This window comes from Lutjanus erythropterus, chromosome 12, assembly GCF_056507025.1.
Source record: "Lutjanus erythropterus isolate fLutEry1 chromosome 12, fLutEry1.hap2, whole genome shotgun sequence".
NCBI classification, from domain to species: domain Eukaryota; kingdom Metazoa; phylum Chordata; class Actinopteri; order Lutjaniformes; family Lutjanidae; genus Lutjanus; species Lutjanus erythropterus.
In genome coordinates, this window is record NC_139328.1 from 2,897,893 (window position 1) to 2,917,199 (window position 19,307).

Below are 19,307 nucleotides of genomic sequence, written 5' to 3' on the forward strand. Positions count from 1 at the left end.
TATGACATCAACTAATGGCAGGAAATTCCTCTACTGGGTAATTTGTCTCAATTTACAGCTCAAAGTCTGCATTCAGAAAAACTTTAGTCCTGCATTAAGACAATGCAGCCTCCTCACTGATTTGAGGAGTCGGTTGGCGACACAGCAGATGTGCCTCCAGCAAACAAACTCAGCTACTGAGCTGATCGCTAACTAATTTGATAATCAGTTGATTATCGAAGTCAGTTGATTATCAAGTATGATTGTCAAGTTGGAGCTCCAAATGCAATGAAGAAATGCACTTTATAAACTCAGCTACCAAGTTATGATGCACACAGTTGCTCTAATTTTGTACGTGCAGGGTTACGAGTGCGAATGTGAGTGTTGAAAAGGGATTAAAAAAACAGGGAGAGTTGAAACATCTGGAATAATTTTTGTACAAATCTCTTTTTAAAAATAAAAATGAGGGTTAAATGACAAAAAAGTTGAACCAGGCTCAACTTTTACCAGAACACAACGTAACATCTTCCAGCAAAGCACTGCGCTGGCCAAGCATACATTCATTCATTTCTACTAATATGCAACTTAACTTTTCAATTAAACAAACAGCTGCAAACCGAACACCGACCCTTCATCACTGTTCCTGTGCAGCACGACTCCCTGAGAGTGACTTAGCATGACCGTGCAGAGTCGAGTGGCTCGTGAGAGTCAGCCTTCAGCAAACACAGAAGCTCTGATCGATGTGTTTTCAATCTGCTGCTTGTTTTTCAGTCAACAGTTTGACCCTTTTGTGAGGTCTTTTAGGTGTTTCGGACGGGTACCTGTGTTTGAGGCTGAGATTTATGTCCTAGTGTTGCATTTACATCCTGCGTTGTGTAACAGCTGAGCTGTGAAGGTGTGGTTGGATGTTGGACAGACAAAGTGTCTGACTTGGACATGGGAGACTGCAGTTAATGTGCTGTTTCCTACCAACAGTCACCATCAATTTCTTCAAAGTAAGGCCATAAACCTTCTCAGAAATTAACCAAGTAGCTTTAGTTGCCCAAACTTACCCAAACTGTAAATAGAGATGGCAGATCATAAACCACTCTCATGAGTCATTTTGTTTCAGAAGCCACTCTCAGATGATCTGTTTGGACTTTTAAATGGATAGTTCGAGTTTTTTGGTGGGGTTGTATGAGGCACTTATCCACAGTCAGCATGTAACCAACAGTAGATGATGTTCAACACCTAAAGAAGCTATATTTAGAATATTTTTACTGAACCATAAATAGCTCTGTCCAAAACTACCAGACTCCATTGACAAAAACAGTCATTTTACCTTGCAGGGTACAAGCAGTACCTTGCCTCTATTTGTTAAGTTGTTTGTGTTATTGTGTGATTTCTGTCATTTAAAGGCTTAGGTCAGATTCACTGAAGTCACACAATAACACAAACAAAATAACTGGTCAAGGCAGAAGTAAACCAACAACTGATGTTTTCTGTGAGGTAAAATTACTGTTTTTGTCAATGGAGTCTGGTGGCTTTGGAGAGAGGGATATTTGACTTATATAACAGCAGTTTCCTCTCAGAAAAGACTGTTTGACAGCAAGGTAAAGTGCTGAAAATATTCTAAATAAAGTGTAAACTGATAATGATTTTTTTTAGGTGGGCCCTTTTTTAGGTGGCCAAAACACATTTAGCTGCTTACTCTGTCCACAGCAGTACATCACTTAGCTTCCATACTGGTGCTCCTGCGGCTTCTCCAAACTGGGGGCGTGTCAGCTGCCATCTACTGTAGGTAATACTCTGGCTGATGGATAAATACCTCACAAAATGGCACTTGGAAAAGCCCAAGCTATACCTTTAAGCACATATGAGGCCTCGTTGAGCAAAGAATAAAGATGCCAGAGCTCAGATTAGCAGAGATAGTGGAAAATTTGCGCTGCTCTGTGCTTCTCACAGGACAAACTACTCAATGACACTCGTGAGATCTGCTGCACGCTCTGATCTTTGCCAACTCGGTCAGTTTCAGCGCAGAGCGGAGTCGCTCTCGTGACTCGCTCGGCTTATTTTAACAAGTCTCTGGGTCTGCTGCCGGAGCGCTGACAGACTGAAGCGGCCAGCTGCTGCTCCACTTCCACAAACTCTCAGCTCGTAACTGAGAGGTGCAGTGTATCCGGCAGCACAAACCTGGAATGTAGAGCCCATCCTGATTATCCAGAAAGTTGACTTAAAATTGGATTACAATTGGTAAAACTTGCCCATGAATGAGTAACCTGTTAATCACCTCATTTGATCCTTTAATCTTATCGAAAAACAGTTTAAAAATCCAATTAATGCAGTGTTTTCAGTCATTCAGTTAGATTTCATGTCACTTTTTTTCCACAGTAGGTGTCCAGTTTTACAATTAAACTTCTCATCTGTCTGCTTGTACAAACAAACTGCACACACACACACACACACACACACACACACACACACACTTACAGACCACACACACATTCCTTTAGACACACTGAAGCACAAAGCCACTGTAGTCGTTATTAAAAGCAGAACGTGTGCATGTGTGGGAGATACATTTACATTTCAGAGGTCTGAGCTGAAGCCGTCGTCCAGCTCTGAGTCCTGATTACTGTCAGATGTGGAGAAACGGTCGTCTGGCCAACGGAGCTTCACGCTTCACCAAAAACTCTCCTGATGTCATTTCCTTTAGGTTGTGTATACAAACACTATGTGCTTATGTCACGTCCTGTGAGGCCAGATTTGCATGAGGTGGATATTGTCCTGTCGAGACATTGTGACTTTTTTTTTTTAACAATAGAAACGTGTTTGAAATAAAATGTTAGCCATTAGCTGAATGAGAAAAAGAAATCATGGCACCTGCGGTTTGTATAAAGTGTTTTTCACCATTTTTAGCATTCTTGGTTTGCTAATTATGGTAAGTTTTGGCAGAGGTTATTCAGCCATGTGTTGTTTGTTAAAATGTTTGGCTAACAAAGAAGCAGATTTGTCTGGAATCTGGTGGACATGCAGATGATTACATTTTGGTTGCAGGATCTCTGATTTTTACAGCTATGATCATTGATTTGTGTGAATTTGCTGTTTTGTCTCACATCTGAGCCTTGAAAATAACGACACAAAGATAAAACTTTGCAGAGCCTACGTCTTCTCAAAGTGATAAACTAGTCTGTTTTCCTGAGAGCTTTTTGCTTGTCTGAATGGTTTCTAGCCTGAATAAAAATATGGGAATCAAACTCAAAGCCCAGGTGTCAATTTTTAAGTGGAGTACAAAATGGACATATATATACATGCTGCTGTGTGTTTACTAGGCGTGAACACGTGTGGTCATGTGAGCAGTCAGCGTGTTCAGTGCACTTGGTTGTGTATTTTGTGTTTCTAGCACAAACACTGGCAGATTTTGCACAGGCTCTCACTGACATGAGCAGATTACAGAAATTCCTGTGCCAGAAAGAGTTCAATTTGAGTTTACTGTACACACATGACCCTTCTTATGTCCCACCCCTTTTTGCTCTGACCCCCAATAACAAATGAGCAAGCTTAGCATCCGGTGGAACCTCTGTCAACTTTCTCCTTTCCTGTTTCCTGTATTTTTTTACCCCCAGGACAGCAAAGTCATGACTCCGATTGGCTAGTATCGCCTCCTGCAAACAGGACATATATAGTCACATGTTACGTCAAATTGCAACTTACATCTGATAGCTGATGTTAGTGAGCTAGCTAGATAACTGTTGATCTAGATTAGCTAGCTAGTTAGCTAGCATTTTGCTAACATTATCTATCTGATGTAACTACCTAGCTAATGATTGATGTAGGTAAATATGTGTGTCACTTTCAGACGAAAAGCCGACAGAAAAATTAAGAGACTAGTTGGTGAATATAGTGAAGCATTTAGCAGCTTAAGAGCCAGATGTTTCCCTCAGGAGTGGGTGGAGACCAAAACCTGAGCTAAAAGAGAGTGAATATTGGACTTAGGTGGACACAAATCTGACTCCAAATGAATGTTAATGTTGCTTTGTAACTGGTGGGTGTAAAAAAATAAGCAACTGTTCACCATCAGCTCAAAAGATGATGATATGTTAATGCTCACAACTGGTTCTTGCTGCACAATTTTGGTTCCTTACTGCAAAGTGCAAACTCAGATCATCCAGTAAGAGCTTTCATATCAACACAAATTCAACTTAATTTATGTTTTTCAAACTGCATTGAAATTAAAGCATGAAAGTTGAAAATTATTACTTGGAGTAAAATATATGGCGCGCTATAACCACAGAAATCTGCACGAATAACCTAATAAATGTTATTTAGTATTAAAACAAAACACTGCAGCAGTTTATCTTACTCATCGTTTTTCTCATTTGTAAGATAAAACTGTCCTCCAGTCAGGAAACAAAAACGGAATCTCAATATATTCCTTTTTGCCTCTGCCATAATCAAAACCTGCCACAATTTATGATGTGTTGAGAAGGTTTCATGTCCCCAGGAAAGATGTCAGAACTGCCATTGCATCATTTCAGAAATAAATGGTCACCGCTGAGAGAATAAGCATTCTCAGGTCTCGCGAAGATCCAGAGTTTAGCAGATGTGTGGTTTCCGTTCCCTCAGCAGCGATATTAAACATAAACGGGGGATCAGGATCGCTTTAATCGCCAAGTGTAACAAACGTGCAGGAATCTGTGTTGGTGACACAGTAACTCAGTGACTGCTTCGTATCCCCTCCTCGCTCCCCCTCTCTTTACATTTCCTGCCGTCACTCAGGCAGGTTGGCGAGCGCTTTGCTTCTGATCCTCCAGTTTTTTGGGGTTTTTTTTCGTTTTTTTTTCCCATCTGGTCTTCATTTCCCTCTCAGCGCATTTATCTGGCTCTGTCTCACAGAGATCTTAGTTTTTGGACCAGTCTGAGTGCCTGCATGCCTCCTCCCTCTGTTCTACAGTTACACCATCAGCAGTGACTGACGCCGCTCTATAAACATCAAGTCCCTGCAGCTTCAGTTACTATCTGTCACAGACTGAAAGATTCACTTGAGGTCAGTTTGACCACATATATCTGCCATTTGTCAGTGGGTGTTATCTGTTGAATATAAGATAAATGATGTCAAAGAGGTGTTGTACTCATAATCTGTCTCGAGTATCAAACGCTCGCCCTCTGTACATCCCTGTCACCGTGTTTGTAGTAACTCATTGACAGAGACCAATGTGGTCAGCTAGAATTTACAATTTGTAATAGGTTCCAGTAACAGTTAATCCAATAATGACAAAGCTTTCATGGTGGGAAGAAAAAGTATGAAAACATACATAAAAACCATTCCTGCAGCATAATCCTCTCCTCACTCTGTACACTTACTATATTTTCCAGACCATCGTAGTTTAATCAAAGTATGGGGAAACATGCTTCTGAGGTTTGAGGTCATTGATACTGCAACAAAGAAGTAGTGTACTTGGTCATATTTTGGCAGCCTGTTCTCGCTCCCATCGCGTCAAATGCAGCGCCTCAGTCAGTTTCCCTGTGCATCAAACTCAGACGCTGTCGGTGTCCTTCTACTGTCATTTTTGGATGCACGCCTCTAGTTAGGTTTTGATGTGCTGCTGAAGTCAAGCGATGAAGTATAAAGCGTGAGAAAGTCCACATATGAGGGAGGTGGGGTGGATGGAGGATCAAACAAACTGAAGACTTTCCTCTCCCATGTGAAATCAATGTATGGTGACTTCTGGACATATTTAAGTTGCTGCATTAACTTATGTTAACAAATATTTATTTAACCTAAATCATTATCTTTTCCTAAACCTCCAAGTAGTTTTGTTGCACAAACCTTACCGTGTAGTTTTTGTGCCTTCATTTAGAAATTGTACCCAGTATCCTCTTGGTGACTTCCAGGCTGAAATATCAGTACCAGGCATCTTACTGCTGAAATCATGTAAAACTGACTGTCCACTGTCGTAAATTCTTCAGGTTAAAAACCTCAGACAAACAATGTAAACGTGGGTATCATGTTTCTTGCGTCACCTCTGTGGTATGACTCCGAAAGGTTTGACACCACACATGGAGGACGGGTTAGCCGCCGTTAATCACATCACCCAATAGCGGGGCTTCTGATGAGAGTCGCAGCCAATTAGCGCTCAGCCAGGGTGCTGCCATGGAAACTGTTACCAGGATGAAGCAAGAGGGGGATCTAATTGAGTCCAAATGGTTGTAATTCATCGAGTTAACGTGTGGCCGGACTTTACCCAAAGCTTTCTTTCTTTTCTTTTTTTTAAATTCTTACCAACACTCACCATCTCATGTGAACTCGCCCCCCTCCAGACTGCTGCTGAAGTGCATGTGTCTTTTCTCATTTTTTCTTGGTGGGAAAGTTCATAGCTAAATATAAGAAATAACTGTCAAGTAATTACGCTTTATGTTGCGAAGACACAAAGCAGGAAAAGATCAACAGCAAGTTTTCATTCAAAGTACAAAACAATAAACATGCACATAAATTCCACAAGACTGAAAGTTTAAAAAATTTCAGTTACGCTGCGACAAAACTTTACCAGGAGTTGTTGCTACTAACAGCAAAACACCCGACTGGGATCAGCTGCCACGGCAGTAGCTCAGTCCCAGTAGCTCAGTCCTTGAACCAGCTACCGAGAGGACAGTCCAGCTCGGACCAAAAGAACAGAGTGGACTGGTGGCTGGAGAGGTGCCAGTTCACCTCCTGCACACTGTCAAGGTGTCTTTGAGCATAACACCGAACCCCCAGCTGTTCAGGGCGTCTGTTTCTGGGCAGCATCCATCACTCTGCTGCCTCTCCCACAAATTACACGTGCATGTGTGTACAATAATTAACAATGGAGTGAAAAAATTTTTATTTCCCTCAAGGGCGTCCCTAATCAAGTTCTTCTTCTACTATAGTTTCAGTCTGTGACTCAAGACAGAGCTGGTCCATATATTTACAATTGATTGTTTTCTTGATTCATCATTAGGTCAGAAAATAGTGAAAAAAAATCACATTTAAAGCACAAAGATATTCAGTTTACGCTAATTTAAGACATGTTTGAAAAAAAAGCTTATTCTCACATTTAAAAAGCTAGAACCATCGAATGTTTTTGCTTCAATAATCAGTTATAATAAGTTGCCATTTCATTTTTTGTTGATCAGCTAATCAGTCAACAAACTAATCATTTAACTATAACTTTTTTGCGATCGCCTCTTACATCTGTCACAAGGTGTTTGAGTTTGAGTCGCAGCGTGTTTCTTTAACGGGCTCAACTTTCGTCAGACACCATAAACAAGAACTCGAGCAGAATCCCAAACAGTACATGGCTCTACATGAGCACGTTCAAAGACATTCACAGGACGAGCTGAGCGATGCACGAGAGCCTCAGAGACAGAGATCAGTCCGGCTGAAAACTGTTTACGCTGCAGATGGAAGACGGACGTTTCTCCTCCTTCACCTGAGCAGAGAGCCGCCTGCAGTGTTTACACTCTGCTCTGTCTGAGAGATAACACACACACACACACACACACACACACACAGGATGATTTATGATCCGCTGTACATCGCTGTAACATCACCTTCTCCCCCACCTGCTGCTTTGCACAGGCAGGATAGTCAGAGCCAGTATTTGTCATGTAAATACGGTCACCTCAACTGCCATTCAAATGTATTTGCATTGAGGCAGAATGTAGGTCAGTCAGTCAGTAGGCCGTGTGCATGGCGGCGAGGGGAGATTAGTGTCAGGACTTTAATTAGCAACACGGAGCGGGTGATACAGACGTTTGTACCGGAGGGAGTCTGGTGGATCACGATGCCACACAGACCTCTTCATCAGCAAAACTTTCTCTGACCTTGTCTTACCTTGTAAGGAGTGTACCAGCTCTGTCATTTGATCTTTTTTTTGTGTGTGTATGCAGGGTGTTTAGTCAGGGTGTAACACAGGAAGGGAAAGTTCAAACATGTAAACTAATTTCATCAGTTAGAAAGAGGAATGTGATTTTATCTGAAGGGGCTGGTTCATGGTGATCTGATGGTTTTAATGGCTTTTTCTCTTAACATTATGTGTAACACTCAGATACATATAGAAAATAGTTTGTATGCCATTTTTAAAAAAAACTAGTGTCCAGCTGTTTTTGGAACCTTTTTTGAAAATTAAATATATAATTTTCAGCAGGAACCCGTGGGCTTGGAGCTCAGTCGGACTTCGTATTTGCTAGAATCTGGCAGTGTGATACGTATCATGATAAAAAAAGATGAAAACAATGTAAAAGACGCAAAGGAAGAAAACAAGCAACAAGCAACAAGACAAAACGAAATTAAAGACATGACAAGACAATGTAAAAGATGACATAAGAGGTATAACAGGACAAAAAATGCCATAAAAGATAAAACAGACAAATAAACGGACAAATCGGACGTAAAAGATTTAACACAATGAAAATGACGTGAAAGACGCAACAAGATGAAAACGATGTAAAGACATAAGAGAAGAAAACGACATAAAAGAAGCAACAAGACGAAAATGATGTAAAAGATGTGACAAGACAAAAATGCCATAAAAGATATAAACAGACAAATGCGGCTTAAAAGATGTAATGGGGTGCAAACAATGTGAGAGACACAACGGGATGTAAAAGACGTAAAAAATGAAAACTATGTAAAAGGACCAACAGGACCACATGAAAGATCGTTGGTTGGTGCCACCTTTGTACTTGTTTTGATGAAGCGCTTTTTTTAGACCAGGCTGGTCAGACCTAGTTTTCTTCTATTTTCTTTCTTTTATTTGGCACAAACACTTTGTCCCATCTCCCCCACATTTTGAGAACCTCATGTCTGTGAATATTAAAAAAAATCCCCTTAATTTTGCCACCTCTGTTCTGACTCTGACTGTGGAGGAAAACGTGTTTGTAGGTTTAACACAGAACGGCGAGGCGGAATAACAACATTCGTGGTTTGAACAAACTGTGTGACACCCTGGTAATACAACCTCTGCAAACACAAAAGAGAAATATTTGCCTTGCATGTAATGACTGAAGCTAAAGACTGAAGTACATGTGTAAACTAAAGGTTTGATCTTTGATGTTAAAAGCTGAGTGAACTTCATAATCTTGGGTCTCTGGCTTTAAGTATTTCCATACAGCTCAGGCTCTCACACACACACTGACCTCCACAACAAACTAACCTGCTCGGCTGAAACCTGACGTTGGCAGGGTGATTTTATTGCTGATATTCTTTCCATGCCCTATACATCGGCATGCCCATTAACCTAATTATCCTTATTATGGCTGTAATTTGAGTTCTCCACTTCAGAGCGCTGCACACGGTTTCACCTCAGGCATGGCAGAATAATGTTAGAAAGAACCGTTTAGTCCCCCTCCTCTTATTCATCCAAACTAAACAGTGTTTGCAAACCTTTTCTAATTGACCTCTATAATAAGGAAAGAGACTCTTCTGTTTTTAATTTATCTGCTTGTTTTAGCAGGAGTCAACACTTTGAAGCTCCAAACTAATATAATAAACTTGACTAGCACTTTTACTAACTGTATTACAGCTAATAAAACATCATAAATAGCTGCAGATGTAAAGAAAATATCTGGTAAAAGAAGCAAAACAAACAGGAAAATGTCAGAAACTGTGACTGACAGAAGACTGACGGCACTGTTTGCTTTCAGATGTCGTCTTGTGTCGTTACAGAGATGAACAGGATAAGACTGAGTCGAGTCGTGTGGCTGCAGAGGGGAGACAGAGATGCTCTGCAGACCAAAATGTCTGTTGCTTTCTCCTAAATGCATTTCATCTCCTCCTCCTCCAGGCATCAGCCTCTACTCACGTCCTAATGTGCGGTTATGGGAACACTGTGCACTGCTGTAATAAGATCTTCACTGTTTGGTCCAAGGTGCATGGACAAAAATGTTCTTGTCTTTAGGAAACTGATCATGAAATACTGTCTTTGTCTGTATTTAAGCTGATAAAGATGAGCATGAAGACTCCAGTAAGAAATGACACGTGTTGATGGCGGGAATAGGACCGTGGTGTCTGAGCCGACGTGTCTATACCAGTCCATTCTCACTCCCAACTCCTCAAATACAGCAGATTGATCAGTGGCCCCACGCTTCAAACCTCTAATTTAATATTCTGATGCCGTCGAGGTACTTTAAGAGACACTTTATTGTGTTTTGTCCAGTAGAAGGGCACCCTAGAGGGCAGTTTTTCTCCACATCAGGGGCATCTTAGAGCCATGTTTCCCAAACCTTTTTTCAGGGGAGCCACTTTTTAAAAAAGACAAACCATCGTGACCCAAATCAAAATACGCACATCCGTGCACTCCACCTGTTTTCACACGTTTGGACTTATTTTTCAAAAAGTGATCAATGTGACAATAATTTTTCACTGATCGATTAGTTGTTTGGTCCATTAAATGTCAGAAAATGTTGAGCAAAGTCTGAGACAATAGTCAACAGTCAGAGAGGAGTAAAGACACCAGAAAACATTCACATTTAAGAAGCTGCAATCAAAAGAATTTAGACTTTTTTTTCTTAAAAATCAACTTAAACCAATTAATCAATTATCAGAATAGTTGGGGATTAATTTAATGCTTCATTAATAACTGAAGAATTGTCGCAGCTCTAATGTTAACAGGGCATCTTTCTGTTTTCATTTCTTCTCATCAGGATTTTTAGCATAGTTCATAAGCATGTACACAGATGTAATACATTATTTTAAATACTTTATTAAAGGTGACCTGCAGATATGAATCTTAAATTTTCAGAATTTCTTTGATAATCTTTTATTTATTCGGTGACCCAAATAAAAGCTCCTGTGACCCATCTATTGGTCACGACCCAGTGTTTGGGAACAACTTTACAACATTTGTCCACTGGAAAGGCACCTTAAAGGGTACTTCATCAAGTTTTATCTACCACAGGGGATCCAAGAGGAGTAAATAACATGCTGTCTAGATGCTGCTGGTGAGCGCACTTCCTTCAAATACTCCGCTTGCATTTTTTTTCTAAACACACAGATGTTGTTGGTGTGTTTCCCTTTTCTGCCCTTCTCTATATTTAGAGTTTTTCATAGTCAGCTAATAGTAAGAGCAGGAGCATGACTGTAATCCAACAGGGCTAAAGAGGAAAAACTGTTTTAGTTTGGACGTGTCATTGTGGTGTTTGTGCACAAAAATACTTTGTGCTTGTTAGAGGTAAACCGCAACATCTGTAACCTGTGGATCACCTTTACTCTTTCTGGTTTTTATAGATAAGCCATTTGAGAAAGGATTGTTTTCTTGGAAAGTGAGCATGTCTAAAAGATGGAAAATGTCCTTCATGCTGCACCTTTTAGAGTTCACTGATTTTGACAGCATCCCTGTTTTTATGCTCAAGTTAATGTAAAAAAAAAAAAAAGCTTAATGCTTCTCTAACCTTTACAACTGCTCAAACCTTCCTCGCTGACGATGACGAGGAGCATTTCTGACAGCATCACCTTTTTTTCTGCACAACCCCAGTGACTGTGAGAACCCAGATGATGCCGCCGTGACCTTTACGGCTTCTCGAGCCGAGGCCAGCGGTAGAAATACCCGGTTGTTTTCTCACAGATACAACATGTCGATGTGCCACTGCCTTTTTCCAAGCCTGCCTATTTATCCATTAGTCACCACCGCAATGAAGCTGCTGCCAAGACTTCTTCTGGCTTCACAAGCTTCTATTTCAGCAGTTTGGTTTGTTTTGCTTTGAACTTTGAAATCTGAAGCTGGTTTGGAAAGTGTGCAGTTTTTTGGGGGGTGGGGGGTGGGGGGTGAAAAGCAAAGCAAAAGGTCAAATGTGTTGAATGTTGTGTTGCTGAGTTTTCCCAACAGGCTGAGTGGAACTGGTGGTGAAGGAGATTTTGTGCATTACTGAGGTCACGTGTTCAGATGCTTGTTATGTTTGCTGTCATCCTCCTTCTGCGGAGCTTAATATGGGTTTTATGACTCTGTGCTTTTGTCCGAGAAATTGGATTATGTGTCGCCTTTGGCCCGTCTGCACTTCCACCTGAGCCAAAGACGGGCAGCAGAGATGTTTGGCTCTGACCATCCATTATTAAAAGACAAGTAATGACGTATAGAGGCAGGAAAGGATTTGGTTCACCTCTCTCCATCGACTTGTATTGCATGAAGGTGCGTCTCGTCACTTTCCACCTGCAAAGAAAAAGTCTAAAAGTTGGTGTGTGTCGTGGGATGCAAGTAAGTTTTCATAAGCTCCTGAAAACTGAATCTTTAAGAAGACAAAGGTGGATACGGGCAGGATGAAAGGAAAAACAGTGGCATCCTGTCTGGTTTTGATACTTTGTAGGTTAAATGTTTGTGATTCAATCAAATAGCTGCAAATACCAAAGTATTTCACTTCTGGTCATTCAGTGAAATCATTTTTCCAAGAAAAGCAGAGTAAGGAGAAGGAACACTTCTCAGGAAATATTGACTTTGTCAATATAACTTGTCTTCTCTGGGAGACACAAGATGATAAAATAATCCTTCAACATGATGAAATCTCATGTGTTTAACAGATGTGTTGTCAGTTTTTGTTTATCTGTCTTGTGAGTGCAGGCCTGTCACTAATTTTGATGTAATCATCCATTCTTTATGTAGGTATCTAACACAATCAGTTTACCTGACCCATGAAGCCTCTCATCTTCACCCATTTCACCATCAAACAGTCCCGCTCATTGACCTGCAGTGGACTCATTTTAAAGGGATACAGCATCTGAACATTACAGTGATTCTCTGTCGTATAACAGTGTCAATAATAATGTTGTATTTCCCTATAAACCTTCAGGAATGATTCAAACTTAACTTTTTTGTCTAAGCATCTTATGCATAAATAATCAATACATTATTGATTTATATTTGTATACCTTTTGGCCATTTTGATCAACTTTTTTCATGTTTCCCTCATCCATCTCAAACTTTAAGTTTGGCTGTTGCTAACATGAACATGATGCACATGTTCACATCATTGCATTGGTGAAAATGTGTATTTCCTTCTCAGGTTTCCAGGTATTGAGATTGTCAGAATATTTCTCCTCTTTTATATTTTGTACGCACTGATATTTTCATTCATGTTTATACTTCTGACCCTCAGACGTACATCGGCTCCATCCTGGCGGCGGTGAACCCTTACCAGCAGCTTGACGGCCTGTACGACCGGCCAGCCGTGGAGATGTACAGCCGGCACCACCTCGGTGAAATCTCCCCACACATCTTCGCCATCGCCAATGAGTGCTACCGCTCGCTGTGGAAGAGGCTGCAGAACCAGTGTGTCCTCATCAGGTATGTGATTTTAAGAGCTGCTTTGATTCGCCAGAATCTCTTTAGTTGATTTTTCAGAAGTTTAATTAAAACTTCAACACTGCAGTAAAAAAGTTTTGGCCACAAGGAGGCAGGAAAACACCGAAACAAAAACAAAAATAAAAATCTAAGTATTTTGTCATTATGAGAAGTTTATTCCTAACTTTTTCTGATTTGATGGCAAATGCCCAGTCAGGATATCAGTATTGTCAGAGGTTACATCGAGCCCTCTAATTGGCCGTTTGAATAAACTGTGGTGGTCTTCAGTTCGTTTAATGGCTCTCCCCGCAGTGTGCCAAACACTTTGAACAAGTTTCAAGTCCCCTGGGCTGTTTGGCTGCAGCTCTGAGGATCTGAGCGCTACATGCCACCACACACACACACACACACACACACACACACACACACACACACACACACACACACACACACACAGTTACTATCTCCATCCTCTGTCCACTTCCTTCCTTCCTCACATCCTTCCTCTTTGATTTGAGCTGGATGACTTTCACATCCTCACATCCTCCATTGTTTTTAGCGGACGGACAGAGACGTCAAAAAGTTATTTTTACATTTATGAAATGATAATACCCCCACCCCACCCCTCAGATTCAGCAAAGAGCGGATGCAGAGGACATCACAGTGTTTGACTCTGTGGGGACTGTTGTGTTTGTGGTCATCGAGGTTTCCTGTATAAAGGGCCAGCGGACTTCAAACATTCCTGCAGAGACACGGCAGAAAAATAGTCACAACAAATTATGTAAGAACAAAATAAATCTAATAAAAGAAGTCACTTTCAGTTTAATTTGTCAGTTACACTGATAAAGGTGCTCTGATTGTTTTCAATCAATATGCACTCTGAATAGTTTGATGAGTGTTATGAAGACAGATCATGAGAACCAATCAGATGATGAAGCACCAACTAAGCACAAAATGAGGGTATATTTACTGTTTGGAGAGTAAATGTTGGAAAGCGACCCATCAGCCTGGCGAGTAAATGTTTGCACAAAAACAATCATATAATAAAAAAACTCTCCTGAGAGTCTCTACCACTTTTCGGTGTTATAAAATGAAATACATCTGTCATTCCTTTCTTGTTGTTTTTTTAATAATTAGATGTAAAATCATCAATATTCTATTCATTTCTGCATAGGCAGATTCTTTTTTTTTTTTTATCAAATCATTGTCAGCAAACTAAACCGTATTCTTGTAGGACGGGTCCCTAAGTGCCTCTGTGATGCTGCATGCTATTTGAAGTTGATAGCAGCCAATATTGCATCCAGTGATTGGTGATTCACCCAAAAACTCTTGCATGCATGCTGACTCATGAGACATATTCTTTAATGTGAATCAGTCACAAGAGGCTGATATCTCATCAGTATTTTCTACGTTTGAACAAATATAATTTCATTGCTACAAAGTGGAGTGTCCCATTTCTGCAGCTTCAGATACCAAAGATTAGCGCATCACGCTGTTTACATGAGAAGCAGCACATTGAAACCTATTGAACTTTTGGAAACTTCTGAAATCCAAGCTGTCATTTAACCACCTTTGCTCAGAGAAAGCTTAACCCAACACTGGTAGTTTAAGTTCAATAGTAGATCTTTGTTGTCTTGTGCCTAGACACAGGATTTGATGATGTGCAGTGATACAAGAAGATAAAAACTTAAAAGGTTAAAGAGTTAAAGTTAAATCAGTTTAATACAAATAAATAAAAGGTACGAACAAGGTAGGAATCGTAGAGTATAAGTTTAGAATAAGAAGTACAGAACAAGTTAAGAGAACTAAGTACGCTGCTCTCTGCTACACACTGATTTAAGTTCAAATATTTCCACAAACATGGAGAGTTTGTCAAACTAAAACTAAATCAGAATCAGATAAAAGCACCCAGCTTGAGAGGTGTGGAGGGTTAGGAGGCGGGGAGTCGCTGCTTTAGGCGCAAGTGTTGCAGTTTTCTGACAATTAGCTGGCATTAGTTTACGGCCCCGTTTGGCCCGGTTTCACCGGCATTGTGGGTAATGAGACACACATGTCGCCTTTAAACGTAAGCTGGTTTGAGTCAATGAAGGAAGCAGAAAGTGAACAGTAATGGTCGTGCTTTCATTGTTAATGAATAATTAACAACATAATGGGAATTTTCAGTTTACGTCCATTATTGTAGCCAGAAGCATCGACTGATCAGTTTCAGTAGGTGGCCTCGTCTGCAGGACGAGCCCGCAGGAAAACTGCACAAAACACAAAACATGGCCGTATCACGCACAGCTCTCTGCTGTAACATGATTATTAAACATCATTTAAAGTCAAAACCCCAGTTCTCTTAATCAGTGGAAGAAATTCAGAAAGTCTGTTTCACATGCATCTTGGGTGATCTGAACCACAAGCAGACAGCTCTTGTTATGTCAGTTCACCCTGGGTATTAAAACTGTCTCCAGACGTGTCTTCAGTGACAACTTGTGACTGGATCTCACTTGCTGCTCTACAGTATATGCAAATAAACACGTAGCTATATCATTTCCATTTGCAAAGACTGAATGCCTGCTTGTTTTTTAAGATTAAGTGCAACATTTAGAGGATCTATCAGCAGAAACAGAATAAAATTTTCATTAGTGCATCACCTGAGACAGTTTTTGTTATCTTAGAATGAGCCGTTTTTATTCACACGGCCCACCGGGCAGGCCATGTCTCTGCAAACCGTATCACTGGCTGTAGATGCAATCTTTTGCTTTTCGACAGTTTAGCGGCCACAGTAGGTTCTTCGACACGCTTGGCAGATGAGTTGGTTGCAATCTACTATTTCACTGACACTAAATCCTACACAGCAGTCCAGCCAAGATGGACAGACGGATACGATGTCTTTCACACAAAGAAATCAATGATTTAAGGTATAACATTAGCCGAACTGATAAGAAGGCCCAAATAATTAAGAATTTGTCATAGGCATCATTTTAGAAAGTAAATAATAAGAATAATTCACATTTCTTGTGTCTCACCTCGCATGTTCCCTCGGTCGTCTTCTGGTCTGAGTTGCCTTCGAGCTTCTGTTCAGGGCACAGGAACCCTTTTGTCTGGCAGGATGTTGGTCAGTGGGAAGAATATGCACCGCAGTGCGCACAGCGAGGCGTAAACACAAACATGTCATATTGTCGTTGGAGGAGCCTCCGAGCTACACAATGCTGCCATTCTGTTCTCACAGACGTATCACTGCCACGGATCTGCTTTGTGTTTGTTCTTATCCTGCTGATTCCTGCTGCAACAGGCACATTTCCCTCCAGGCTCCAGCGCTCTCATCTCCTCTCGCTTTTCAAAAAGACGATTCTTGGATATTTTTCAAACTATGCCACAGAATTTTCAACCAGTTTTTAGGGCGAGGGAGTTTATGAAAACACTTAATTTACCACAGAATCTGTAGCTTCAAGAAAAAGATAAACACCAATTTGGTTGCGTAGTTTTTCCATGAGAGCAGCGAGCAGCACATGAAGCCAGAGAGGACAAACCACAGACCGCAGTCGTGACCTTTAACTGTTGTCTCAGCTAAAACACAACCTGATGGTTTACTGTCTGTTAGAATAGAAGTAAATGACACACTGAGCCTCCCAAGACACACACTGGAAGGGTTGATTATCCTCTTCTAAATCGGAGCATCTGCATGATTTTGAGGTTGAACATTTCATCTTTGGACTGTTTGTGACAGTGAAACAGGACAGTTTGGGCCGTGAGTCGTCGACTTACTGTTCAACTGGTCATAAACCTGCAAGCAGGGAAATAAAGGTGTTTATGTCGAGACAGGAGGCATCGCATGGCTTCTTCCAAGTCCTAAAAATGAGTTTCCACAGAATGAACAGCAAAAGTATGCAAAAGTTTTCAAAAAATACATAAGTTCAATACTTTTTTAAATCATTAAAGTAAGAATTTTTGCACATCATTTGGCATAGTTTGTTGCAGTTAATTTATATAATGTATAAATACATTATATAAATTATCAAAATTATTTTAAAGCACCAAATCATAACAGAAGATATCTCAGAGCACTTTTTCATGAAGAAAAGATTTAGACTGTTAGTGGTCAGAATTTTCACCATGAGGAAGCACTGAGGTGACAGTGGACAGATGAAGCAGACTCACACAAAATTTAAATGAACTAATAATTAATCCGTTTTTAGCTGAATTTTATAAAACTGTGTTGTTAGAACAGAATGTAAGATAAGATGTGCTTGAATGTTACTTTTCTTTGACTTTTTTTTTACCCCAAGCCAGTGAAAGTGTCACTTTTAAATCTCGGTTTTACTCTCTGTTACAGTTTTACTGCCTCTGAGTTGGTAATTAGCTGTTAATTGTTGCCCTCAAGCAAGGCATTAAACCGCCAGCTGCACCAGAGCTGCTGCTGAGTGAATATGAAGCAGGATGATGCTGCAAAAAAAAAAGTCTAAAGGCTCTGCAGATCTTCCCTGACAGATAAAGGGGTTATTATTAAAAATGAATTTGATGCTTGAGCCTGAAGGTGATCAGGTCTCAGACAGAAATTTGGCTAAAACCCTGGCATTTCAACAGGAGGACTGTTTTAATAAATGAACTTATCAGTGATTATTCTCTCTAGAAACAAAGAGGACATGCAGGGGTTTCATGTTGTTTCTGAAGTTTCCGTAACAGTAAAAAGTCAGACTTTGTGTTAATCTGAGTCTCACTGATCCCTCTGGTTCGCTGCGGTGGGTGATGGCCGTGTGAGGCTGTGAATAATTGCAGGGTGGAGCAGTGACACTTTTTTTTTTTCACTGCCAAATGTTTTTCCTGAGGGCTGCTGCCCGACTGTGTGGGCCGACTGCTGAGTGACCATCGGGTCGGAGGCTGGTCAGGGTTCAGGGTGCACTGAGCCCTGAAGGTAACACAGACCCCTGATCAAGCAAAGGTCAATTACAAGTACATTTTAACAAAAAAATTACCACTTTACAAATTATTTTTACCCCAGTTATTCTCAGCCAACTGACGGTGATTCAATCCTGGCTCATCATTGTTTTGTTTTTACTGATTTTTGTCACAAAATATGTAGATTTTTACCTGGACTTTGCAGAGCACAAAGTCTTCTTGTAAGTCCTCTTTTAAATTGGAAAGTTAGGAGAAAGTTGGGGAAGAAACCAAACTTGCCGCTGCTTTCGTGACGGAGTCCCTCCAAAAAAATACAAAAACAATAACAGGCTAAATTGAATCCTGGCTTTATGTGTTATTATTTTATTTTATATGACATAAAACTCTCATCTCAAAGACGCATTCACCAGCTTTTTTCCTAAGTTTTCAACCACATCTGACTAGAGCTGCAAGAAACAATTATTTTAAGTATCAATTTGTCTGTCAATTGTTTTTAGATTACTCTATAAACTGTTTCGTCCATGAAACATCTGAAAATAGTGGAAAATTCCCCACAGCCCAAGGAGATTTATTCAGATATCTTTTTTTTCTCAACTTACAGCCTAAAACCCAAAGAGATTCAGTTCACTACTACAAATGACTTATAAAAGCATCAAATCTGCATGTTTGAGGAGCTGGAAACAAAGAATAAGTCAGCATTTTTGGTTAAAAAAAAAATTAAAAACAATTAAATGCACAATATATAAGTTCTGCCACTAGGGGGCCGTTTCACATTCAGCATGTTTCCCAGAAATTATTGCAAATAAAAGCACATTATTCAATAATCTAAGTACACAACTCAACAAAATGTATAACATCATAACGTCTAGCATTTTCAGACATCATGATACAGAAATGTTACATATTATAGCTTTAATAAATTTGCAAAGTAGGTGCCAAATAATTATCTGTTAATCAACTAATAGATCAATTGACTAATTCTTGCATCTTTACAGCTCACAGTCTTCGTTAGCAAATGGAGCTGATTCATGTGTCATCAAGTAACCAAAGTGTGGAGGTTCTGAAGAAACTTAATTAGTGGATTATTTCCTCACATATTCTCATATATTTATATAAAAAGTTGCAAATGTCTGGATTTTTGTTTTGTAAAGTTAACTTTTACAAAGTAACGTGTGC

At 40.2% G+C, this 19,307-nt stretch overlaps 1 protein-coding gene across 1 annotated transcript in view; it reads left to right on the top strand.

Moving 5' to 3' along the window:
- Nucleotides 1–19,307, top strand: part of myo10 (myosin X) — a 169,334-nt gene that overhangs the window by 70,467 nt on the left and 79,560 nt on the right. Inside the window, exon 4 of the mRNA XM_084731325.1 lies at nt 13,066–13,253. Coding sequence (XP_084587451.1) covers nt 13,066–13,253 — 188 coding nt within the window. The remainder of the gene's footprint in view (nt 1–13,065; nt 13,254–19,307) is intronic.